At 41.3% G+C, this 25,068-nt stretch overlaps 1 protein-coding gene across 2 annotated transcripts in view; it reads left to right on the plus strand.

Moving 5' to 3' along the window:
• The window catches only part of LOC145339136 (methyl-CpG-binding domain protein 2-like), a 110,373-nt gene that overhangs the window by 60,581 nt on the left and 24,724 nt on the right, over positions 1-25,068 (plus strand). For both annotated transcript variants that reach the window (XM_080183575.1, XM_080183649.1), the window contains 2 exons: positions 19,119-19,209; positions 21,470-21,647. In XM_080183575.1, the coding sequence (XP_080039701.1) occupies positions 19,119-19,209; positions 21,470-21,647 (269 nt within the window). The remainder of the gene's footprint in view (positions 1-19,118; positions 19,210-21,469; positions 21,648-25,068) is intronic.

The raw sequence follows: 25,068 nt of genomic DNA on the forward strand, positions 1-25,068 counted from the left end.
AAAGAACTGTCGCCCTGGAGGCCATTTCTTCCCACCCTGCCTGTCTATCTGTCCATCCTTAAGATTTTTATGGAGTTATCCATTGTTAAAGCAGATCCGCTGCAAGCAGTTTGGGTGAGTCAGGCACCCTGTAGAGCATTCCAGTGAATGCAGTTTGCTTTGTTACCATGCTGCCTCTATGATGATCAGGTGCAGGGGAGAGAGAGGGTCATGTCAGTCAGCTGTCAGGGCTGGGGGGTGATGATAAGGGGGTCCTGGTGGGAGGGTGATGGGTTCAGTGATATTGGAGGTGGGGGAAGGGGGGAGTTGGCCTGGGTGGGGTGGGGTTGAGGGGGGTTTCCATCAGCAGAGCTGTTTTTTTTTTCACTTTTCCTGCACTTGCACAGTCTGTGGCTCCGATCTGATCTGGTTGTGTGTGCTGGGTATCCCATGCGAGGCTTGGTCTAGGTGTTACTCTGGAGTTAGAAGTAATTATTTTCCTTCTAACTTTTTCAGAGTATCTGTCAGGATAAAACTGGCAGAACCATCCAAAGTTAGTGACTTATATCACTTCTGTTAGATGGTTCCGAACCGAACGCAATTGTCCAGTGGGAGTTAGCACTTCTGGACAATTGCCGGGCAAACGCTTGTCATGGAGTCTTACAGTGTAGAAGGAGGCTATTTGGCCCATCAAATCTGCATCTACCACAATCCCACCTAGGCCCTCTCCCCATAACCCTATGCATTTACCCTAGCTAGTCCCTTGATACTAAGAGACAATTTAGCGTGGTCATTCCACCTAATCCACACATCTTTGGACTGTGGGTGGAAACCGAAATACCTTGAGGAAACCCAAGCAGACACTGGGAGAATGTGCAAACTCCACACAGTGACATGAGCCGGGAATTGAACCTGGGTCCTTGGCGTTCTGAGGCAGCAGTGCTAATTACTGTGCCACCCAATATGGGAACTTCCTCGAGGGATTTTCCATCTCCTCAGTGGGTGGGATGCTGGGGAAACAGGAAGTCTGTTAGAATAGAAATTAATCTTAAAACCCCCCTCAACCCCACCCCACTCAGGCCAATTCCCCCCTTCCCCCACCTCCAACATCACTGAACTCGTCACCCTCCCACCAGGACCCCCTTATCATCACCCCCCCCAGCCCTGACGGCTGACTGACATGACCCTCTCTCTCCCCTGCCATAGTTGCCCGCAATTCTAATAGTTTGAAGTAGAAACTATTTAACTCCCCAGTTTTCTCTCTAGCTATTTCTTGCCTTGCATTGTGAAAGTTCTGCCCATTAAAGAAAAAAATTACAGTTGTGCTGTAACATGATAGAAAATCTAATAACAATCTGTTCATTTATTTTGTGTGTTGGACTTGCTATCTCCCTTGAAATCTTTATAAGTCAGCAGTGCTATTGGTGAATGTCCGACTACTGTACACGTCATCAGTGATTCCTCTCAGTTATGTGCAAGAAAAAGATAATGATCCATCAATTTAAAATGGCCAACATATGGGAATCTTGAATTCCTAAATCAAAAAGACGTAGGTCCACCTTGTTTGCTTTTCAGCATCCTGACAGTCACGTAGAATAACAGAATCATGTAGCACAGAAAGAGATCCTTTGGCCCATCATATCTGTGTCTGCCATCAAGCACCTTCCTGTTCCAATTGCATTTTCCAGCACTTGGTCTGTAGCCTTGTATGCTATTGTGTTTCAAACGCTCATCCAAATGTTTCTTAAATGTTGAGTGTTCCCACCTCTACCACTCTGAGGCAGTGAGTTCCAGATTCCCACTACCCTTGGGTGGAAAAATTATCTTTTCTCCAATCCCCTCAAAATCTCTTGCCCATTATGTTCTTATTACTTTAAATCTGTATCCCCTAGTTATTGATCCCTTCTACTCAGGGGAAAGTGCAGAAACCCAGCTTCCCCGTTGTTCTTCTGGTTGAGATGCATGAGACAGGCAATTGGGACAAATAGGAAAATACTTATCATTTTGGAAAAATGATGCCCTTGAGATTGAACATGCGAGTGTGGACGATAAATCGGAATTAGAATTTGGTCAGAATCAATGTACGTCAGATGCCCATGTTTGTGAGCTTGACTACATTGCCTACTGCAGCTCAATAAAATTCATCTACTGTTACTTTGATAATTCAAAATTAATTGAGACACTCTTTATCTTCCATAATAGAGGATGATATTTGTATTTTACTGTAACCTCAAGGGTGATTCCTATCTTGAAATTTATATTCTACTGGAATAAGAAGTTAGTCTATGAGCAGGAAATCAAATGTTCAACTGTTATATGCCTGGTATAATTCTTTGCATTTCTAATAGTTTCACTGGTGCAAACAAAGCTCTGTTATCTGTTCCAAAGCAATAGCTCAGAGTTGTCTCGGTTGGCTTTTTTTTTTGGATGTGAGCTGAAATGTCTTAAATCCTTTCTTCAAAAGAGTTTTTCACATCGTTCTCATCCACTGTGATTTAATTTTGTTTCTGTGTAGTTTTAGTCACCATTTCCTCCCCTGACCCCCACCAACGCAATATGTTGAATTCTTTCCTGATGTTTGACCATTCTTTGCTATCTTGCCCAACAGCCATTATTTTTGTGTAAACTTTAACAGAGATTACTGGCTGGCAGTACAACTGTAGCGGCATCAAGAAGTGAGACCAAGCCTCTTTTCCATGTGTTTCCTCCAAGAGCCACCAGCTAGCAATCAGCCGGAGCCCTGAATATTTCTCTGATTATTAAAGGAGCAGAATAATGCCAAAAAAATCTTCCTGGCAAATTTCTAAAGGCAGGTTTAGGTTAGATTTCAGGAAGGATTTTTTTTCAGGTAGCCAGAACTAGAAACTTGGGTTATAGGATGCATCAAAGTTATCAGTAGAGTTAAGATTTGCTGCCCTGGGTTCTTGTATATTCAAGTTGGATGGCCAAACTAATAAACAATGAGAGCCTGGTATTAGATGCAGGATTCAATGAGGAATGCATAAAGGGTCAAAGACATGTGTTCATTAAAGTGTTGTTAGAAACGCACTTGTTCTATTTTGGGGTTGTGATGACTTGTACTGATGGCTGAATTACAGTTTACTGAAGCAATTCCTGCCTGAGCGCTCAAATTTTGTGTGTGGAGCTGTCCAGAAATGTAATTCAGTATTGATAGATGGTTGTGTGTTTTGGAGAATTGAGGGTGAGCAGGTCACTGCTGTCTTGTGCATCATTCAACAATCTGTTCTCAATTTGTCAGCACGCTAAATGCAAAATTCACCATTATTCAGTAAGAGTTTGTGCCTTGTGTTGTGTCTGGAATGTTTGAGCTTTAAATGTCACTATGATGGACACAATAGCGTAGAATCCCCTGCTGCCCAAAATGCACTGCAGTGTATTATATAGATGGCTTGTGTCAGTAAAGGTGCTCTTCCTGAGTTTCAGATGTTATTGCGTGCCTTTTTGTGGCTAGATCAAAGATGAGCAGGTTATTCACCTTACCCTTGTCAGATAGGAATAGTTGGCAGAGGAATGGAAGGAAGGAAGCTTTTTAAAAGTGTTAAATTAAAAGCGGATGCATTTAGAGTAGCTAAGAGTAGTGGGTGAGAAGAGGATTGGGAGAGGTTTAAATGTCAACGAAGAATGACAAAGAAGTTGATAAAGGAGGGTAGGATAAACTATGAAGCTGGGCTAGCGCTTAATATAAAAAAGGATAGTAAGAGTTTTTATAAATATATAAAAAGGAAGAGGCTGGCTAGGGTGAATGTTGGTCCTTTAGAGGATGAAAGGGGGGACTTAGTGGTAGGGGATGGGGAAATGGCTGAGGCCTTGAATAACTTTTTTGTTTCGGTCTTCACAGAGGAGGACGTGAATAATTTGCCGGGTGTTAGTGATGGAAAGATGGTAGGAGTGGAGGGCCTGAATGACATTATTGTTACTAGAGAGGCGGTGCTCGACAGACTGGAGGGACTGATTGTGGACAAGTCCCCAGGACCGGATGGAATGCATCCAAGGGTTCTGAAAGAAATGGCGGAGGTGATAGTGGATGCCTTGGTGATTATTTTCTAAACGTTTCTGGATTCCGGGGAAGTGCCGGAAGATTGGAAAACGGCTAATGTTACGCCGTTGTTTAAGAAGGGTGGCAGGCAAAAGGCAGGGAATTATAGGCCGGTTAGTTTAACGTCTGTTGTAGGTAAAATGTTAGAATCCGTGATCGAGGAGAAAATAGCGAGGCATCTTGAGGAGAATTGTTGATAGAGCAGACGCAGTACGGTTTCGTTAAGGGGAAGACGTGTCTGACGAATTTATTGGAGTTCTATGAGGATGTGACTAGGGCGGTGGATAGAGGAAAGCTGGTGGATGTGGTGTTTCTGGATTTTCAGAAGGCGTTTGATACGGTGCCTCTCAAGGTTATTACAGAAGGTCAGGGGGCATGGAGTTGGGGGTAGAGTGTTAGCGTGGATATGGGATTGGCTGTCGAATAGGAGGCAGAGAGTGGGGGTCAATGGGTGCTATTCAGATTGGCGGTTGGTGACTAGTGGAGTGCCCCAGGGGTCGGCGCTGGGGCCTCAGCTATTTACCATTTATATAGATGATCTGGAGGAGGGAACCGAGTGTATAGTGTCGAAATTTGCTGATATCACCAAGATTGCTGGAACGGCACATTGTGCGGAGGGCGTGGAGAGTCTGCAGAAGAATCTAGATAGGCTGGGCGAATGGGCCAGGAACTGGCAAATGGAATTTAATGTTGGCAAGTGTGAAGTTGTCCACTTTGGTAGGAATAATGGTAGGAAGGACTATTACTTACATGGCGAAAAACCGCAGCATGCGACGGTGCAGAGGGACCTTGGGGTCCTTGAGCATGAGTCGCAAAAACCCAGACTGCAGGTGCAGCAGGTGGTCAGGAAGGCAAATGGGATGCTGGCCTTCATAGCGAGGGGGATTGAATATAACAGTAGGGAGGTCTTGCTGCAACTGTACCGGGCACTGGTGAGGCCGCAGCTGGATCACTGTGTGCCGTTTTGGTCGCCGCACTTGCGCAAGGATATTTTGGCCTTGGAGGGAGTGCAGAGGAGGTTTACTAGGCTGATACCGGAGTTGAGGGGGTTGAGCTATGAGGAGAGGCTGAATAAACTAGGCATGTACTCGTTAGAGTTTAGAAGAATGAGGGGCGATCTCATTGAGACATATAAGATGATGAATGGGATGGATAGGATAGAGGTGGAGAGGCTCTTCCTGCTCAGAAAGGACAGTAGGACTAGAGGGCACAGCCTCAAGATAAAGGGGGGGGGCGGTTTAGAACAGAGTTGAGGAGGAACTTATTCAGTCAAAGGGTGGTGAATCTCTGGAATTCTCTGCCCGTTGAAGTGGTGGAGGCTGCCTCGCTAAATATATTTAAGACGTGGGTTGATAGGTTTTTGATAGGCAAGGGGATTAAGGGTTATGGGGAGAGGGCGGGAATGTGGAACTGAGACACGACAGATCAGCCAGGATCTTATTGAATGGCGGGGCAGGCTCGAGGGGCTAGATGGCCTACTCCTGCTCCTATTTCTTATGTTCTTTAAAAAAAAACTCTACACATAACTGTGGCTGTAACACTACATTCTGCACTCCACCATTTCCTTCTAACGAACTGTATGCTTTGACTGCAAGAAACAATGCTTTTCACTATGCTGATACATGTGACGATAATAAATCAAATCAAAAACATTGGTGGTGCTGTATAAATAAACCAATAGACTTTTTATTCAACCTGAAAATGAGACATTTGTAAAAGATTAGGAGTTTGTTTTTGTTTTCAAAGTACCAAGACCGAATGATTCAACAACTGATAGGATTTATAATATGAAACAAAGACATGGATAAAAATGAGATTTGAAGGATTTTAAAAAACAAAATTGCTCAACGATCACTGTGTAGCGTCAACAGGAGTATAACAAGCAAAATTAACTTTAACTACTGCACAATCAGTGACTATTTTCCATAGCCTATTTTATTAACTACACCACAGGTAAGTTAGCTCTTTGTGCTAAATACAGAGATGGTAATCATTCAAGTAATAGTTTTAATCTAAGAGACCAGTGATTGATAGGTTCTATAATATTCTTGGTATTGGCTGACTATTGCGGAATATATAATGAGTCTGGAGAGATCTATAAAACACAAGCTTTATTGGAACACATCTTACTGCTGTGGTTACATCCTCCAAAAGGCAGCAGAATAGAGCAAATCATGTACACGTTGTTGCATCACTTACTGTTATGATATACACAGTATCTGATTGGCATATTAAAGAGTTAGAATTAATCCATTACACAAAAGGTTTTGGGGGTTTAAAATTAAGTAATGTTACTGTCCAACATATTCCTGACCCCTTGAATATATGAAGTTCCTAAGTTTGATGACTGGTCTCTTTGGTAGCTAAGTGCAGCAGCAGTCATTCTGGCACTAATACAGTTGACCTCAGCACAATTGAACTAAGGAGCATAAAATCAATCAATCAAGATTTGTGGTCCTAGTAACTTTTCTTGCCCTTTGCTCATATAATGTAGAGATGCCGGCGTTGGAAGAAGGCACAATAAGGAATCTCACAACACCAAGCTAAAGTCCAACAAACCTATTTGGTAGCACGAGCTTTGAGCGCTGACCATTCATCTGATGAAGAGGCAGTGGTCCGAAAGCTTGTGCTACCGAATAAACCTGTTGGACTTTAACCTGGTTTTGTGAGATTTCTTTCTTTGCTCATATGTGTATTGTTTGATGGAAATCAGGTCACAGTTCTGCTGCAATGTCACCAAGTATCAAACCACTTCATTGTTGCTTGACAGCCAATAAATCACTTTTTAATTATTTCTCTTTTAGTAACTTTGGCAACCCATTCCCTTGCAGCCAGGTCCCAAATCGCAATGAGATAAATGACCAGTTAATTTGTTTTTGATGGTGTTAGTTGAGGAATAAATGTTAACCAGGATCACAGAAACCTTGTCTTCTGTTCTTTGTGTTAGCATCCCCCAAGCAAGCGACGGGGGCCTAAGTTGAACATCTCATCCAATAAATGTCTCTTTTGAAATGCAGCTTTCCCTAAGTGTTAGCCGAGATTATGTGTTCAGTAATCTAATAACACCACCTTTTACAGAAACACCTATAAATAACAGCTGTTTACATTAGTACCAAAGATATGTAGGTGCATGAACCCATTCCATAGCTGCTTACCTTTCATAATCTTTGAGATCTCTGTGTTGATCGTAAGGCAGGGACACTTGGTCCATCAGGCCACCTTATCCCCTAGAATCTGATCCAGCAATGGATTGGACTTAGTTGGACCACGAATATAACAATCAAGGAAATGCTACTGAATTTCAGAAATTCTTCCTGATCTTTTACTCTAACATTACCCCATGATCCCAATCAATATTTGGGTATATGCAGTTCCCCAGTATCACTACTCCGTAGTCCTTGTACATCTCTACAATTTCCCTGCAGACTTGCCCCTCTGTCTGTTTTACTCTCACTTTCGGGAGGCCTACAGAATACATGCAAAAGCAAGATCAAACTCTTTGAGTGATGGCACTTGGCTGAAGAAATTTGAAAACTGCTGTTCAGCAAGATCCAGGGAACCCTGGAGTGGATTTCATCTTCCAGACATTAATTCCAGCACCACCGAAATGGCAGCAGCATAGATATCACAGAGCTGGCTAAGCAACCAACCACGTTGAAAAGTTCTCATGGACTGTAAACCAGCAAGTAGAAATCACTGATCTAATTATTCTAGGGGACAAATTAAAGATTTGGGACACTTGCAATGGGATTAAGGTAGAAGTAAACTTCAAAAACATTCTTCTTTTTATCAAGGGGAAATCTGATATTCGCAAATGTAACATTTTTAGGACCAAAGAAGTTGCTTGGAAGCATTTTGCGATTTAGTGTATCGTTGAAAATCCCAATTAGAACCCATTTCGAAAAGGCGTAACCTTGAAAAGTTTTATGGTGAAACAAGCACTGTAAAAATGGAAGTTCATGTGAAATGAAGTGATTTATAAGAATTTAATTTGATGACTTGAACAATGCACCCTGCAGAGAAACAAGCAATCACTGACAGCAGCTTATGGATCTTCATATTCAACTATGCATGTGTGCAGTCAGTAGTTAGTCTCACAGTCATGACAACAAATTCTGACAGTATCCTGTCATTACAACCAGAAGATCCTGCCACTATTTTGAAATGCAGTGACTGTTGTTGTGTTTGTCAATATCTTGCATATGGTAACACTATATGACAAGCTAATCAATGTTTTGGTGATGGATGGATAAGGGCAGTAAACTGACCATGACGCCAAGGGTTGTAAAGAAAGGATAAAGCCTACAAAGATGAATCAATGCCTCAGAATTTCATTGAGAGATCAGATTAGTATTTGTATGTAATATGGGGCTTGAATCCATCACCACCCAAGTCCTAAAACAGAAGTACCACTCAACCAAGGCGAAGTGGAAAGGAATGGCTAATTGTATAGTGGAGAAACAGAGTTGGAACTAAAATAAATTACATAACAATTGAAGAGCAAATTGAAATATCTAAAATAAACTTGATCTGGCCCTGTGAGATTTGCTTCCAGCTCTCTGCCATAGTGCAGTAGCTCTGATAGCCACTAAGCTTTCAGATATATTAAGTTGAAGAAAAATATGATTGTACCTTTTCCATATATTGCACACAAGTTAAGACTGTTAACTTTAATCGTCTTTAGTCACATTCAGGTATTCCCAGATTTGCATTCAATTAATGAAAACGGGCTTGCTTTTTTTTATTGCTCAGCATCTTGACACTCAGAGAATTGGAGAGGTTAAACAAAGGCAGAGTCTATTGCAAATCATTACTAACAGAAGAATATTTTTAAATATATGTTTGGCCATTCATAAAACAGAAGCTGCTTTGTTTAATGGCAAAATTTTAATCAATGGTTCATCAAGAACAAAGGGGCAGAAATTCAGGATTATCACTAGATGTATGACAAAGGTGGTTAGGATTAGTTTCTTGTACAAGCATTATTGGGAACAGTTTTCAAGGAATGGTCATCGAAGCTGAGTTAATCTGAGCAATTAGGAATAAGATGCATATGTGAACATATTACAGAAAATGGAATTGCAGTATATTTGATGGGCTGAATAGCTAGCTACTTTCTGTACTAAAACATCTCCTGAGAGTTTTCAGCTTCAAGCTGTTATAATTTTAGACTCGTGCATGAAGAGGCATGAGCATGATATTGGCATTGCTGTCGGAAAGATTGTCCAAATGTTTGATGAAATTGCGAATTTTGTGTGCCTACCTAACCGTGTCAATTAGTTTTCTTTCAGAAGTTCTGTAACTGACGCCAGCAAGGGTTAGAGTGAAGTGTTGAATCTAGATGGGCAATCCACATGTATTGTACCATACTGTGCAGTAGAATGAAATTATTTTTTGTTTGCCTACATTTAAAAATATATAGAGGATTATTCAGTTCTCTATTGTGAGCAGAGCAAACTGCACAAAATATTTGTACTGAATGATTTCTGTGCTTAAACTTCCCCGGCTGTCTTGCCAAGTGTTCATTTAATGTGTTTTATAACTCCTAATTTTTTATCTGTACCTGTAAGATTAGTGGCTTGCATGTGGAATATTCAGTACAAGTAACACATTGTGACAAACCAACACATGCTGTGTTCTGGGTCTTAAATGATCTTTTGTACAGCAATATTTTGTGATTGAATCCTGTGTTTTGTTTACAAACTCTCTGGTTTCTTTTCTCTCCTGAAGATGCTTGCCTTGACTTGTAGGAGTCAATATGTCATGCATAGAGCTACTTCATAAAGTTATTTTGTTTAATGGGCAAAGGCTTTACACTGACTGAGGCCACAACTGGCTTTGACTCTCAAAATGAATTTCTAGTCTTCAGAAAACCACAGCAATCTCTAAACAGGTGCTAATGCCTGTATGACTGTAGAAATCAAATTCCAAGGAAATCCACAGAGATACTTTATATTTCGCAGGCAGGCTCTGGCTGAGGGAGAAGATCCATCTGCAAGGGCAAAGGGCCACAAAATCTCTGTTAAACTCATTCATGGATGAAACATTTAACCATCCAGAAATCAGATGGAGTAAACATCCTTTGTCCAAACCCAAGGGGAAGAAGTGGGAGTTGTCACTTGTCCCACTGCAAGTTGCTAGAATCTGTAATATTGCTTTGTGAAGCTATAAGGGGGGAATCTGCCATCTACCTATGCAGCAGAACTAGAGCTCTGTCCAGGTTTAAGTTTCGTGGATCTCATTTACACTGTTTCTACGGGAATGTCTGAATTTCTGCAGTGCCTTCTACAAGATTAGAACAAAGAACAGTACAGCACAGGAACAGGCCCTTCGGCCCTCCAAGCTTGCACCGATCATGAGGTCTGCCTAAGCTAAAACTGTATCCTTCCATTTCCTTCCTATTCATGTATTCATCCAGTTGTCCCTTAATGCCGCCATCATACTACTCCCACTACCTCCCTGGGCAGCTCACTCCAGACATTCATCACCTTCTGTTTTAAAAAAAAAACTTGCCTTGCACATCTCCTCCAAATTTTTCCCCATGCACCTTAAACCTATGTTCCCTAGTACTTGACTTTTCTACCTTAGGAAAGAGAATCTGACTATCCACTCTGCGCATGCCACTCATAATCTTGTAAGTCTCTTATCAGGTCACCCCTCAACCTCCGTCTTCCAGTGAGAACAAACTCTCCTCATAACTAATGCCCTCCAGACCAGACAACATCCTGGTAAACCTCTTCTGTATCATTTCCAAAGCATTTACTAATTCATCTCCCATCATGGAAACCAGTGCCACGAGAAAAGTGCATCATCCTCAATCAGTTTCAACCTTCTCCACCTCATCATATATCATTGGGCTTTTGATTCTGGACTCGCGTGGAAATAATAAATCTTATTTTGTCTGAGATTGTTACCCTATTTTGTTTTCTTTCCTTTATCCCTCTTTAATTGTACAAATACACTGGGGGTTACAAAGCAAAAGCTTCTTGCATGCTTAAAGAAAGGGCTTAGGAGAGCTAGGAGGAGGTATGAGAAGTCCTTGGCAGGTCAGATAAAAGAAAACCCCAAGGCTTTTTACTCTTATGTGAGAAGTAAAAGAACGACCAGGGTGTGGTTAGGGCCAGTCAAGGATAGTAGTGGGAACTTGTGCATGGAGTCAGAGGAGATAGGTGGGGCGTTGAATGAATACTTTTCTTTAGTGCTCACTAAGGAGAGGGGCCATGTTTTTGAGGATGAGTGCGTGATACAGGCTGATAGGATGGAGGAGGTAGATGTTCTGAGGGAAGATGTGTTAGCAATTTTGAAAAACCTGAGGGTGGATAAGTCCCCTGGGCCAGATGGGATACATCCTAGGATACTTTGGGAGGCAAGGGATGAGATTGCGGAGCCTTTAGCTTTGATCTTTGGGTCCTCACTGTCCACGGGGATAGTGCCAGAAGACTGGAGAGTGGCAAATGTTGTTCCTCTTTTCAAGAAAGGAAATAGGAATGACCTTGGTAATTATAGGCCAGTTAGTCTTACTTTGGTGGTCGGTAAGTTAATGGAAAGGGTCCTGAGAGTTAGGGTTTATGACCATTTGGAAAGATGCAGTTTAATCCAGGATAGTCAGCGCAGCTTCATGAGGGATAAGTCCTGCCTCACAAATTTGATTGAATTCTTTGAAGAGGTGACTAAGTGTGTGGACGAAGGTAGAGCAGTTGATGTCGTATACATGGATTTTAGTAAGGTGTTTGATAAGGTTCCCCATGGTAGGCTCATGAAGAAGATAAGGATGTGTGGGATAGAAGGAAATTTGGCCGATTAGATAAGTAACTGGCTGTATCATAGAAGACAGAGGGTGGTGGTGGAAGGAAAATTTTCAGACTGGAGGCCAGTTACCAGTGGTGTACCACAGGGATCAGTGCTGGGTCCTCTGCCATTTGTGATTTTTAGCAATGACTTGGAAAAAGGGGCTGAAGGGTGGGTTAGTAAATTTGCTGACGACGCCAAGATTGGTGGAGTAGTGGATGAGGTGGAGGGCTCTTGCAGGCTGCAAAGAGACATTGATAGGATGCAGAGCTGGGCCGAAAAGTGGCAGATGGAGTTTAATCCTGATAAATGTGAGGTGATTCATTTTGGTAGGACAAACTTGAATGCAGATTACAGGGTCAACGGCAGAATTCTAAGGAATGTGGAGAAATAGAGAGATCTTCATATCCACAGATCTCTGAAGGTTGCCACTCAAGTGGATAGAGCCGTGAAGAAGGCTTATGGTGTGTTAGTGTTTATTAACAGGGGGGTTTGAGTTTAAGAGCCATGGGGTTATGCTGCAACTATACCGGACATTGGTGAGACCACATTTTGAATATTGTGTTCAGCTCTGCTCACCTCATTATAAGAAGGATGTGGAAGCATTGGAGAGAGCGCAGAGGAGATTTACCAGGATGCTGCTTGGTTTGGAGGGTAGGTCTTATGAGAAAAGGTTGAGGGAGCTGGAGCTTTTCTCTTTGGAGCAGAGGAGGATGAGAGGTGACTTAATAGAGGTTTATAAGATGATGAGAGGGATTGATAGAGTGGACGTGCAGAGACTATTTCTTTGGATGGATGTAGCTGTTACTAAGGAGCATAATTATAAGGCTCATGATGGGAGATAAAGGCGGGATGTCCAAGGTAGAGTCTTCACTCAGAGAGTGGTTGGGGTGTGGAATAGACTGCCTGCTATGATAGTGGAGTTGGACACTTAAGGAACTTTCAAGCGGTTATTGGATAGGCAAGATAAAAGGGGGGCGGTTTAGAACGGAGTTGAGGAGGAACTTCTTCACTCAAAGGGTGGTGAATCTCTGGAATTCCCTGCCCGTTGAAGTGGTGGAGGCTGCCTCGCTAAATATTTTTAAGACGCGGGTTGATGGGTTTTTGATAAGAGAGGGGATTAAGGGTTATGGGGAGAGGGCGGGAAAGTGGAACTGAGCAGCGACAGATCAGCCATGATCTTATTGAATGGCGGGGCAGGCTCGAGGGGCTAGATGGCCTACTCCTGCTCCTATTTCTTATATTCTTATGTTCACATGGAGCACACCAGAATTATAGGGAGTGGGATAGCTTAATCTTGGGATTGGACGTAGCTCGGCACAACGTTGAGGGCCAAAGGGCCTGTATGGTGCTGTAATGTTTTATGTTCTATATGTCTAAAAATAAAAGTGCTACTTGATTTTATCCCCTATCTCCAGTTTGCGTGAGGTTATTGACAGATTGGATTACTCTCAAAGTAAGAAGTTGGGAAAATCGAGGTGGGGTGGGGGAGGAAGGGGGACGTCTTTCTGTTCACACACGAGTGACGAGAGGAGAAATCAGGGCAGTTTGAAATTAACCCCCCATCCTATCTGCCCCTTGGCAAGGGGTACCAGCAATGCTCTGGTACTCTGAACCATTCGTGTACAACAGCCAAGCTTGACCCTAGCTCACCCAGGATCAGCATACATTTCTGTGGAAAACTTTAAGAGCATAAACCCAAATAGCTTCATGTTTTCCTGTCCCCTTGGCCCATATGCACTAAAACCAAATGTAATATTTCAACTGTTGCCTTTGATTAGATGAGACCATTTTAGGATGGAGGCACAGAGCCTTCCCATGCATCTCATTGCATAAGAGACAAATAATATCTATCATATTTTAACTTTCTAAGACATGGGCAACACTGACAAAGCTGCATTTATTATCTACCCCAATTACCCCTGATAAGGAAGTGGTAAGTCATGTAGAACTGCTACATTACTTGCAGTGATGGTTTCCTACAAAGGTATTAAAAATAGAAGTTACATTTATGTTGTACCTTTTACAGCTTCAGGATGTCATAGTGTGCTTTGCAGCCAGTGAAATCCTTCTGAAATGTGTTGTTTTGTAGGTGAAAATGGCAGCCAATTTGCATATAATGAAACTGTGCTGGAATAAATGAATTGAATGGCCAAATTATTTCCTTTTGGTGGGGTTGATCGAACTGTAAATGTTCGCTCAGAGACCAGGAGAATGCCCTGCACTTGGTATCCTGGAATGGGATCTTATTGCCCATTTGGGAGAATAGACATGGCTTTGTTTTAACATCCCGTTTCAAAATGAGTTGCTCTGTTTTTACCAAATTAACATGCTAATTTTTCTAGAGTGGGGCTTGATTCCACAACCTGTGTTACCAACTTGGTGATTGTGAGGTAGTCCAGGATTTTAGCCCAGTGACAGTAGAGGAATGGCAAGAAATTTAGAATGGTTTGTGATGTGGAGAAGTCCAAGATGATGCGACCACAATTTTGCTACCTTCACCCTTGGTAGTAGAGATTCACCAAACTGACACTGCCCTAACATGTCCACTTTGAACCATCACTGGATCACAGACTTTGTGACTGAGACACGTTTTGTAAGATTTGATTGTGGCTGTTGTCCTTGCTTTCACTCAATACCCTGTCCTTCTTGTTGTCCATAACCTCCTTCAGTTCAATTAAGCCACCCCTAACTCCATTCCTCCAGTTCTGTATTCTGGCAATCAACAGCTATGTCTTCAGCCACCCAGTAAGCCTCCTCCTCTAAGACCGTCTTTAAAACCCAAGTTTCTTGCTCAAGCTTGACATTTGTTTTAATCTGATCGCACCTTTTCTGAAGTTACTTTATTTTTCTACCTTTGAAGAGTTATGTAAATGCGAGTTGTTGTAGAGATCAGGAAAGGGAGAGGTGATGTCAGTGTGAACTTGGAGAGTTGCTGTAGTGCTTCCAATGGTTTCATTGCGAAGGAAGTTATGAATTTACCTAAGCACTTGGTTTTTGGTGCAGCTCTATGTTGGGCTGATAACTGCACTTCAATCTCAATAAATACTTGTTTTAATGAAAAGAAAATGTTTTATACCTGTCAAAGGTTCTTAATAACCATTATGTAATACTGATAACTTTTTGAAGCTGGAGTTTCTATTTTATTAGTACTCAGTGTTTTGAATTCAAGACTTCCTGAAAAAAAGCTAAATATTTCAGTTTGGTATCCTGACTTGTTCTATGGGCTTTGTTCATGTACAGTTGTCAATTGTGGATACAGCTGAAGTCGAGCATATATTTTAAAAACTTTTTGTATAATTGTTCATGGAATGCAAGCGTCGCTGGCAAGGCCAGCATTTATTGTCCATTGCTAATTGTTCTTGAGAAGCTGATGGTGAGCAGCTGCCTTGAGCCACTGCAGTCCGTGTGACAAAGCTGCACTCATGTTGGGAGCGAAGTTCCAGGGTTTTGTCTCGACAATGGTAAAGGAAAGTGCTAAAGATTGAAATCAGGATGGTTTGCGGCTTAGTGGGAAACTTCCAGCTATATCCGCTGCCTTTATTGTCCTCCAAGGTTTTAGACACCATTTGGAAAGTGCTGTTGTAGGTGGCTTGTTGAAACACTGCATAAAATGAGAATGGTATTAGAAATGCATGGGGTGTGTGTATAAATCTATGTTAAATCAGAAATGAGCTTCCCTTCTTAATTCTTGACCGCAATGATGGCTGAGATTCCAAATAGCTTAATTTAAACTTCCTGTAAAACAAATGTTCTCTGCAGTTTTTAAAATCACAAGGCATTTGGTCACATTTTAGATATACAATTTTGAGTGGTCAGCCACTAATTTACTGCAGACCTGTACATTTCACTTAAGGCCATATGGGAATATGGAGTGAATTTAGATAATACAGATGAGACTATAAAGTTGTAGTTAAAAACATTGGCCAGAATGTGACAACCGTTCATGCCAAATTTTCCAACCTTGCTGCAGCAGGAACGTGGCGTGAATGGCGATAAGATCAGGCACCTTGTCTATGATTCAGCTTTCTGATACAGTTTGGCCATCAACCTGACCCAGATTGGAATTCTGATTTCAAAAGCAGAAAGGCCAATGTCTAATCTCTTGCTTTCACTAACTAGATTTTTGCAAGTTTTAATTGCTTTAAAAAAAACTATTCTGGCCTGAATGGATAGACTGTAAAAATATCAACCTTTGTGATACTGGGAAGCAGTTTTCATTTTGCCGAATGTAATTTTGTCCTATGTATAAATAGTCATATTTAGTAAAACAGTAGTGTTAGGCAGCTAGAGCTAACCAAACTCATTATATGTGGCACTAAATAATAAAGAAAATTAAATGGATTTAATACCCAGTGAGATTAAATTGACCATAAAGAAAATAATTCACAAATTGAGATCCGATTTTTAAATGCACCACCAAATTAAATGATGATGCTTAAGCTTGTTTCATGTTAATCGTTAAGGTAAATTAAGATGGGAACAAAATGTAGTTGGGTTATTGCTGCAGAAAGAAAAATCAGCAAGGATGTGAACCAAGTTACCATTCTTCTAAATGTATTCAAATATTCAAAATCGGCTTCACACCATATCTTCCAGAATGTCATGAGAGCAATTATCCCAATCCCCTGTGCCACAGAGGGCCAGGAAACGTCAGCAGGGGGTGCTGTAATAGGATTCGCGACCCATATCCAGCCAATTGCAACTTTCCCGGGCCATTTTTATGACATAATCAACCTTGTGCTGGAAAACAGCATAGGGAAGAAGGAACTGAAGGCACTGTTGCTAAGTTTGCAGATGATAGAAAGACATGTAGAGAGACAGGTAGTATTGACGAAGAGGGGGGCTACAGAAGACTTGGACAGGCTAGGAGAGTGGGCAAAATAGCGGCAGATGGAATATAATGTGGAAAAGTGTGAGGTTACGCACTTTGGAAGGATGAATGGAGCCAAAGACTATTTTCTAAATGGGGAAATGCTTAGGAAATCAGAAACACAAAGGGACTTGGGAGTCCTTGTCCCAGATTCTTTTAAGGTTAATGTGCAAGTTCAGTCGGCAGTTAGGAAGGCAAATGCAATATTAGCATTCATTCTGGGAGGGCTAGAATATAAGAGCAGGGATGTACTTCTAAGGCTGTATAAGGCTCTGGTCAGACCCCATTTTGAGTATTGTGAGCAGTTTTGGGCCCCATATCTAAGACAGGATATGCTGGCCTTGGAAAGGGTCCAGAGGAAGTTCACAAGAATGATTCCTGGAATGAAGAGCTCATCATATGAGGAACAGTTGAGGACTGTGGGTCTGTACTCGTTGGAGTTTAGAAGGATGGGGTGGGGGGGGGGGAGGGGGGGTGGAATCTTATTGAAATTTACAGGATACTGCGAAGCCTAGATAGAGAGGATGTTTTCACTCATAGGAAAAACTACACCCAAAGGGCACAACCTCAGGCTAAAGGGATGATTCTTTAAAACAGATGAGGAAGAATTTCTTCAGCCGGAGGGTAGTGAATCTGTGGAACTCTTTTTGCCGCAGAAGGCTGTGAGACCAAGTCATTGAGTGTCGTTAAGACAGTGATAGGTTCTTGATGATAAGGGGATCAGGGATTATGGGGGATGAGAAAAATATCAGCCATGATTGAATAGTGGGCCGAGTGTCCTAATCCTGCTCCTATATCTTATGGACGCTGATTACCATGTTTAAATCATCATTATCATATTTAAATTGCTATTTTAATGTCATTAGAGAACCTGTGATAGTATGGTCCTGGAAAGGTTCTCACCAGCAGGGATTAAAGTTAAAGACGTGATGGCCTTGCTAGTGGGATTAGGCCACGCCCCTTCCCTTTATTGGCGTGAATCCCCCAGCAAACTATTGATGCACAGGGTCCCAGAAAATCACCTAAGTACGCCCAAAAAAAGGCAGGAAATTCTCTTTTCCTCCTCTCTCCTCTCTCCCCAACCACTTTAAAATGGTGAAGCATATCTGTTTTCAGTCTGAACTTTGCACTCTGGCATTTTTTGGGAAAATTCTGCCCAATGAGTTATAAATGGACACTGGGAATCATGGTTGAATGATGCACATGTAAAAATCAAAGCTTGTGAAATCTTAGTTTTTACTTGGAGTTGTTACTCTTGTGGCTTTTCTTACTTATATCGTGGCTGCTTTTGTGTGTGTACCCCCTGGCCTTCATGATCCAAATTATTTTCTCCCTACAAAGGCAATTACTTTATCAAAGGCTATGGAAGAAAACGTAGGATTAGGCTATTGAGTTGGATGATCAGCCATGATCGTAATGAATGGCAGAGCAGGCTCTAGGGGCCAAATAGTCTCCTCCTGCTCCTATCTTCCATGTCTCTATTCCAGTGTTAATATAAGACTACTTGTGAACTAATAAATAAACTTTATTTATTAAATGTAGAGGTTTTTGTCTTGATCCATAGAAATATGACTTGGTTGCGATCCGTGTGACATCTCCTTCCTGCAGCCTGGCAATTGCAGGCCAATGCAGACCAGCTTGCAAGAGTGAGGAGAATCCAGAAGAATAGCTCAAAAGAGAATAATTAATTTGTTATATCTTGGAAGGGGAAGGAATGGTGGCCCAGGCTCCAGCTTCTGGCAACAAGACTTCAAATCCTACCACAGCATCAATGTAATGTTGAATTGGTGAGGTAGCCATTGGTAATGGTGACCATGAAATCATAAGAACATAAGAAATAGGAGCAGGAGTAGGCCATCTAGCCCTTCGAGCCTGCCCCGCCATTCAATAAGATCATGGCTGATCTGTCGCTGTTCAGTTCCACTTTCCCGCCCTCTCCCCATAACCCTTAATCCCCTCTCTTATCAAAAACCCATCAACCCGCGTCTTAAAAATAGTTGATCCTTGAAAAAAAATCATTACATTCATTAATTTGTCCTTTTTGTGGAAAGAAATCTGTTGTTCTTGCCTGGTCAGGCCTACGTGTGAGACTAATCCCACAGGAATGTAGTTGACTCTTATTTATCCTCTGAAATGGTGTGGGAAGCCACTTGGTTCAAGGGCAGTTGGGAATGGATAACCCACGTCCAGTGAAGGAATAATTCCAGAAAGAAAATGGAAGGGAATTGAGTGATCAGTTATGCTATGAATACAGGTTTGAAACCTCTCAAAGAGGATCCAGTAGATTCAATTCACTCGCTTTTTAAAAAATATTTCCTCTTCTTGAAGTATTTTAAAACCTATTTTGGCATAGTTCTTTCTCTTCTCTCCCCCTCATCCCCCATCCTTAAAGCATTTCAATTGTGCTTATTTTCTTCTCAGCTGTTTTGGGAGAAACGACTGCAAGGATTGAGTGCCTGTGACATAGCCGAGCAGATCATTAAATCAATGGAACTTCCGAAAGGATTACAAGGTATGTTCCACTGGTGTGGTAATCAAATAGTGGGATAAAGCAATGCAAGTAAACAGTTGTCTGGCATTTGCCTATTACTTTCATGCATAGTTTCAGATCTTATCCAAACTTTCCGGTTTTTAATGAATTCTTACCAACCTTTACTAACTCTTAGTTGCTGTTACTGTTTTACATTCCTTGTGTCCAATACAGATCTAGTCTTAAAATTGTACTATGACGATATACTTGCAAATGTCTATAAATCTTGTTTTGACACATCAAGTAGTTGAATTCTTTAAATTTGAAACAGTTTCTAAGGGAATTCCTCTCGGGCACTGAAGTTGTGAAATTGAGCTGAAGTGGAAGCTATTTTCTGCTTAGTTGGCAGTAAATTGCTTTTTTCCTGCATCTTCTGAAAGTAGTTAATCTGAGCATATGTTCCTAGAAGTGCAGACAACTTGAGCAAACATTGTGAGCACTGGGAGGCAATAACAGTCAAAAACATCACAGGCAGACCTAATTCCCTGTTCAAGGGTCAGCAACTGTTTGTGGGAGTGGTTTATAGGCCCCCCAACAGTGGTATACTGTAGGGCAGAACATTATGCAAGAAATCATTGGAGCTTGTATTAAAGAATGTAATAGTTGTGGCAGACTTTAATTCCTTTGTAGACTGGACATAACAAATGGGTGAGGGCAGTCTGGAAGATGAGTTTGTAGAATGCTTTTGTGATCCATTTCTTGGAGCAGTACTTTATAAAATCAACTATTGAGGAAGCCATTTTAGACCTAGTATTGTGCAATAAAAATAAAGCATGATTAATTGGTAATCTCATTCCAGAGGATGGACTGGGCAAAGTCATCATAATACAACTGAATTCTAAAATAAATTTGAAAGCAAAAGACTGTCATCCCATACAAAGAATCTTAACCTTCAGCAAAACCAAATTGCATTAGGTATGTGGGGCAAGCTGGCTAGGATTAATTAGGTAAATAGACTTAAAGGTATGGCGATAAATAAGCAGCGGGGAAACATTTAAAGAAGCAATTCAAAGTGTTCAACTAAAAATAAATTCTAAAAATAAATTGATAAGGAAGATCTATCTGTGGCTTATTAAAGATGGTAAGGGCAGTATTGGATTAGATTGAAAGAGGTTTCTACTATTGTAAAGGATAGCCAAAACCTGAGGATTTGGAGCATTTAAGGAACCAGCAAAGGGCCACCAAAAAGATGATTAAAAGGAAAACAAATAGAATGGGAATGAATTATCCAGGAGTCTAAAAACAGATTGTAAAGATTTTTTACAAATACATATATAAAGGAAAGCAACTAAAGTTGATGCCTTAGAAGCACATACAGGCGAGGTTGTTTTTGCTGGCTGAGGAATCTAGAACATGGGACAAAGTCTCTATGGGGAAGATCATTTGGAGCTAAGATGAGAAATTTCTGTCAAAGGGTTGTGAATCTTTAGAATTCTCTATCCTATAGAGTTAAGTGTTCAATTATGAATATATTTAAGACTGGGATTGACAATTTTTTTTGTCCCAGGGAATTTGAAGCATATGGGGAACAGGTGAGCAAGTGGAGTTGAGGCCAAAGTTCACCCATGATATTGAATGACAGACCAGGCTTGAGGGGCCTTTCTTGTGTTCTTGTTACCATCTCCATTCACAAGGTCAGTCAGGTCATTATAATTCAGGAGACTTTACATTCACCCCTCTTCACTCACCACTCCTTGCCCCAACCACCCCAAACCAACAGGCACAGCTCATGTGAGCACCTCATTAACTATTTTATACATATAAAAGCTAAATGATCTCCAAGTTCCAAAAACATTGTGCCCGTAGGAGACAATTTCAGCAAGTCACATCATAAGACTAGTTTATGGATAAATTGGAAAGATTCCTGTGTATAAAGTAACATTAAAAGCTTAAGCTGAAACTAAAAACAGAAGGACAATAGAATGAATGTAATTCTCCAAATGAAATAAAAATACTTGCCACCAGCCTTTCCTCTTCTCCTACCCCACACCACCAGCACATGATCTCCCGTTCATTCCTGCACAGATCAAATGAATATCCCAAATTTATCAGAAGAGCACTACTGAGCCATTTCTACTGCATTACTAAAACTTTCTTCTAGGAAAACTGTGGTTGTATTAATGTCAAATACTAATATGTACATGAATATTAAAGCAATTTAGCTGTCATAGCATATAAGTTACTGGAGAAAAGTGCATTGTATGTTTATGAAAATAGTAATATCCATTTTTTTTAAATAAAGGTATTGGTCCTGGTAACACAAATGAGGCTCTATTGTCAGCAATAGCAAGTGCTTTGCATACCAGCTCTGGACCCATTACAGGGCAATTGTCTGCAGCTGTTGAGAAGAACCCAGCGGTTTGGCTCAACACTTACCAGCCACTTTGCAGAGCATTCGTTGTCACAGATAAGGACATCAGGTGAGAGTAAATGTTTTAAGACTTCTTTCAAGATCAAGAAAGTTGCATTTTCAACATATGCCATTTTAGCTTGACAGTTTCATGAGATAAGGCAACAAATAAAATATACTCACGCAATGTTTAAACATACTGGGAACACATTTTCGATAATATTCCATTACTTCAAACCAGTTCCCACTCCCCTACCCCTGTGGAAAGCAGTGAATTATCCATATGCTTAACATGGCTATCTACCCTTCTGGTACCTCATCTGATTATTCCCACGTCCTTCAAATTGACTGTTGCTAGAATGTCCAGGTGTCAGGGATATTCAATTCAATTCAACTTTATTATCATTGTATAATATACAATACAGTGAAAAGTGAGTTTGCAGGCTCCCAAGATATTTTAAAAAAAGAAAATGCCGAAGTCATTAGCAGTAGTCATTATAAAGTAGTGCCAATAGGCATAGTGCACAATGCCCATTGCCTGGGAATGTGTTAAAGGATGGAGTTCAGCTGGGTAACAACTCTGGGGAAGAAGCTGTTCACAACCCTGGTCATACTAGGGGCGGGGAGCAAACGATCTGCAGCTGGGATGGGTGGGATCTTTAGTGATGGTATCATGACCAATTAATCTTTTCAGTATTTCAGCTGTTGATATAAGCACACCATTGTATGTTCAGCTACAGTTGCTATTGCTGTTTCATATTAGTAATTGGTATTAGACTGCAGCTGATAAAGTACCACTTCAATTCCTTAATTATTTATGATTGACTAGTATCTAGCTGACTACGTTTTAAAGATCCAGTGTAGCACAGATGGCACCAAGAGAATGGACTGCCCCCTGATGTACTAAGATACAATGCCCTATCCCCGGAACTTCATGTATTTACCCTGCTCGTCCCCTGACACTAAGGGGCAATTTACATGGCCAATCAACCTAATCTGCACATTTTTGGACTATGGGAGGAAATTGGATAACCGGAGGAAACGCGTGCAGACACGGGGAGAATGTGCAAACTCCACACAGACGGTGACCCGAGGTTGGAATTTAACCCAAGTCTCTGGCACTGTGAGGCAGCCGTGCTAGCCACTGTGCCATCCTACATCTGATGAATGTTAAAAACACCTATAAAATTTACAGGGCAGTATGTGATCTATAAACAAAAATGCGTTGGGAGTATTTGATGTAATTTCAAATTAAAGTCTATTGCTAATGATCTGTTTTCAGATGTGTAGTGGAAGCTGTCCTATAATAGCCCTTGCTTAAAGTGGAGATATGTGCATATGTGTGCAGAATTCAGTTGATTTTATTACTGGTTCATGTTTCTTTCATAAGGAATGAGGGAAAAGCCTGTGGTATTTATTTCTCTTCTCAAAGCTTAATCCCATGCAGTTCCTGTCCATAAATGGACCATTTGGGAAAAGTGATGGTGAGAAAAAAACCTTGCAAGAAGTGATGCAAGGCTTAAAAATGAATTATGCCCTTCAATTTTGACCACACATTCGAAGCTGATTCATGAACTTGTTGTTTATCATGACACACTTCGGCACTGTCAGTGCATAAGGTTTATACGTTTATACATCAGTTTTTTTTTGTTTGATCCGTCATTTTGCTAGTGACGTTGAGTAAATACAAAGATCATAATACTATCTTCCTCCTCTTCCCTATTTAATCTTTATTGTGGCAAACAAGTTTATTACACAATGTTTTGTTTTTTTGTTCAGCTTATCTAGTCACTCTTGTTTTAGAAGAAACAGTTTAAAAGCAAAATCAGTTTAAAAAAAATCAGTTGCTTAGAATACATCACATAAAAATGCATGCCACTGAGAAAAGACTAGTGTTTCACTTCTAAAATGATGCAGTAAAGGAGCTGTAGGTTTGGATCCCATATATTGCTCTCCAGTTTTCTCACTGGCTGAAGAGATACTTTGGAAATGTGAAGCAAAGCTAAGTATAGGAGGAAATGATCAAAGATTGGTGAGAGAAGGAATTAAAGTCAATAAGACCACTCCATTCTCAGCATCCAACTCGACAGTGCTCTGTAGCCAATTTGTGCTCAATTGAGTGTGAAGTAACTGCACCAGAAGGGGCTTCTGATGGAGGGCACCCACCAAAGATGTAACTTGTTTCAACCTACTCCTAGGAGGTTCAATGTTCCCACCAATCTAAGAATTGAGGCTGTGTGGTAAACAACCTTTAAGTAGTCATTAATTGGTCACTTAAGAGACTGTATTAGGACAAGACCAAGCTTCCCATCCCAGGCCTTGCAGGTGTGGGAATCACTGGTCAGGTGGGTGGGCACCTAGAGGGAATCTGTCCCTTTCATTTCACGCTTTCTTCCCCTCACCCCGACCCCCAAACTATAAACACACAAGCACCCCTCTGAAACCTTGTCAGTGGGGACCATAAAATTCTGGCCTGCATTTTTATCACTAAAAAAACAAAAAAAAAGGCATGAGGCTAGATTGAGAGATTGAGTGGGCTACCATGTACCCTCTGACTGCAGAATCGCTGACAGCAACTTCTGAATTTCCACGTTATTCTTATGTGCTTGCATCAGAATTGTGGTTAGTTTCAGTTAAGTATTGATGATGTGCAGTGACAATTTCAGTATTACCACAAAATCAGAACCCTTCTTCCTTCATCCCTTATAGAAAATTGTGCAACCATCTACATCTGCACTGGTGTGAAAATCAGTCAGAAAGTGAGGAAACCGTAACTTGAGCAGTTTTGTATGAGGGTTTATGAAGAGGGATGGGTGTTGAGTGGGGACGAGGAGCAAGCTTTAAGGTGCATAAGAATGATGTTGGGACCTGGGCTGCTGTTCTTGAGAAGAAAGGTGGGTCTTCTAACATGCCTCTGGATCCACACTTCTGTATTTTTTTATCGAGGGCTTTACCCTCCCATGTCTCTTGGACAAAAATATGACAAGGGGGAATCACAGGTTGGCTGCAATTTCAAAGCTGCAAAAGGGCCCAACTTGGCTTTTCTTGTATCTAAATGAAAACGTGGCTCCATCTCTGTCATCTCTCTCAAATCATGCAGCCCACTTTATTGGCACTCCACCCAGCAGGTGGTCAGGAAGGCGAATGGGATGCTGGCCTTCATAGCGAGGGGGATTGAATATAAAAGTAGGGAGGTCTTGCTGCAGCTGTATAGGGCATTGGTGAGGCCGCAGCTGGAGTACTGTGTGCAGTTTTGGGCGCCGCACCTGCGCAAGGATATTTTGGCCTTGGAGGGAGTGCCGAGGAGGTTTACTAGGCTGATACCGGAGTTGAGGGGGTTGAGCTATGAGGAGAGGCTGAATAAACTAGGCTTGTACTCGTTAGAGTTTAGAAGAATGAGGGGAGATCTCATTGAGACGTATAAGATGATGAATGGGATGGATAGGATAGAGGTGGAGAGACTCTTCCCGGTCAAAAAAGACAGTAGGACT

The sequence above is a fragment of the Carcharhinus amblyrhynchos genome, chromosome 1, assembly GCF_965287045.1.
Source record: "Carcharhinus amblyrhynchos chromosome 1, sCarAmb.v2.hapA, whole genome shotgun sequence".
Lineage (NCBI taxonomy): Eukaryota > Metazoa > Chordata > Chondrichthyes > Carcharhiniformes > Carcharhinidae > Carcharhinus > Carcharhinus amblyrhynchos.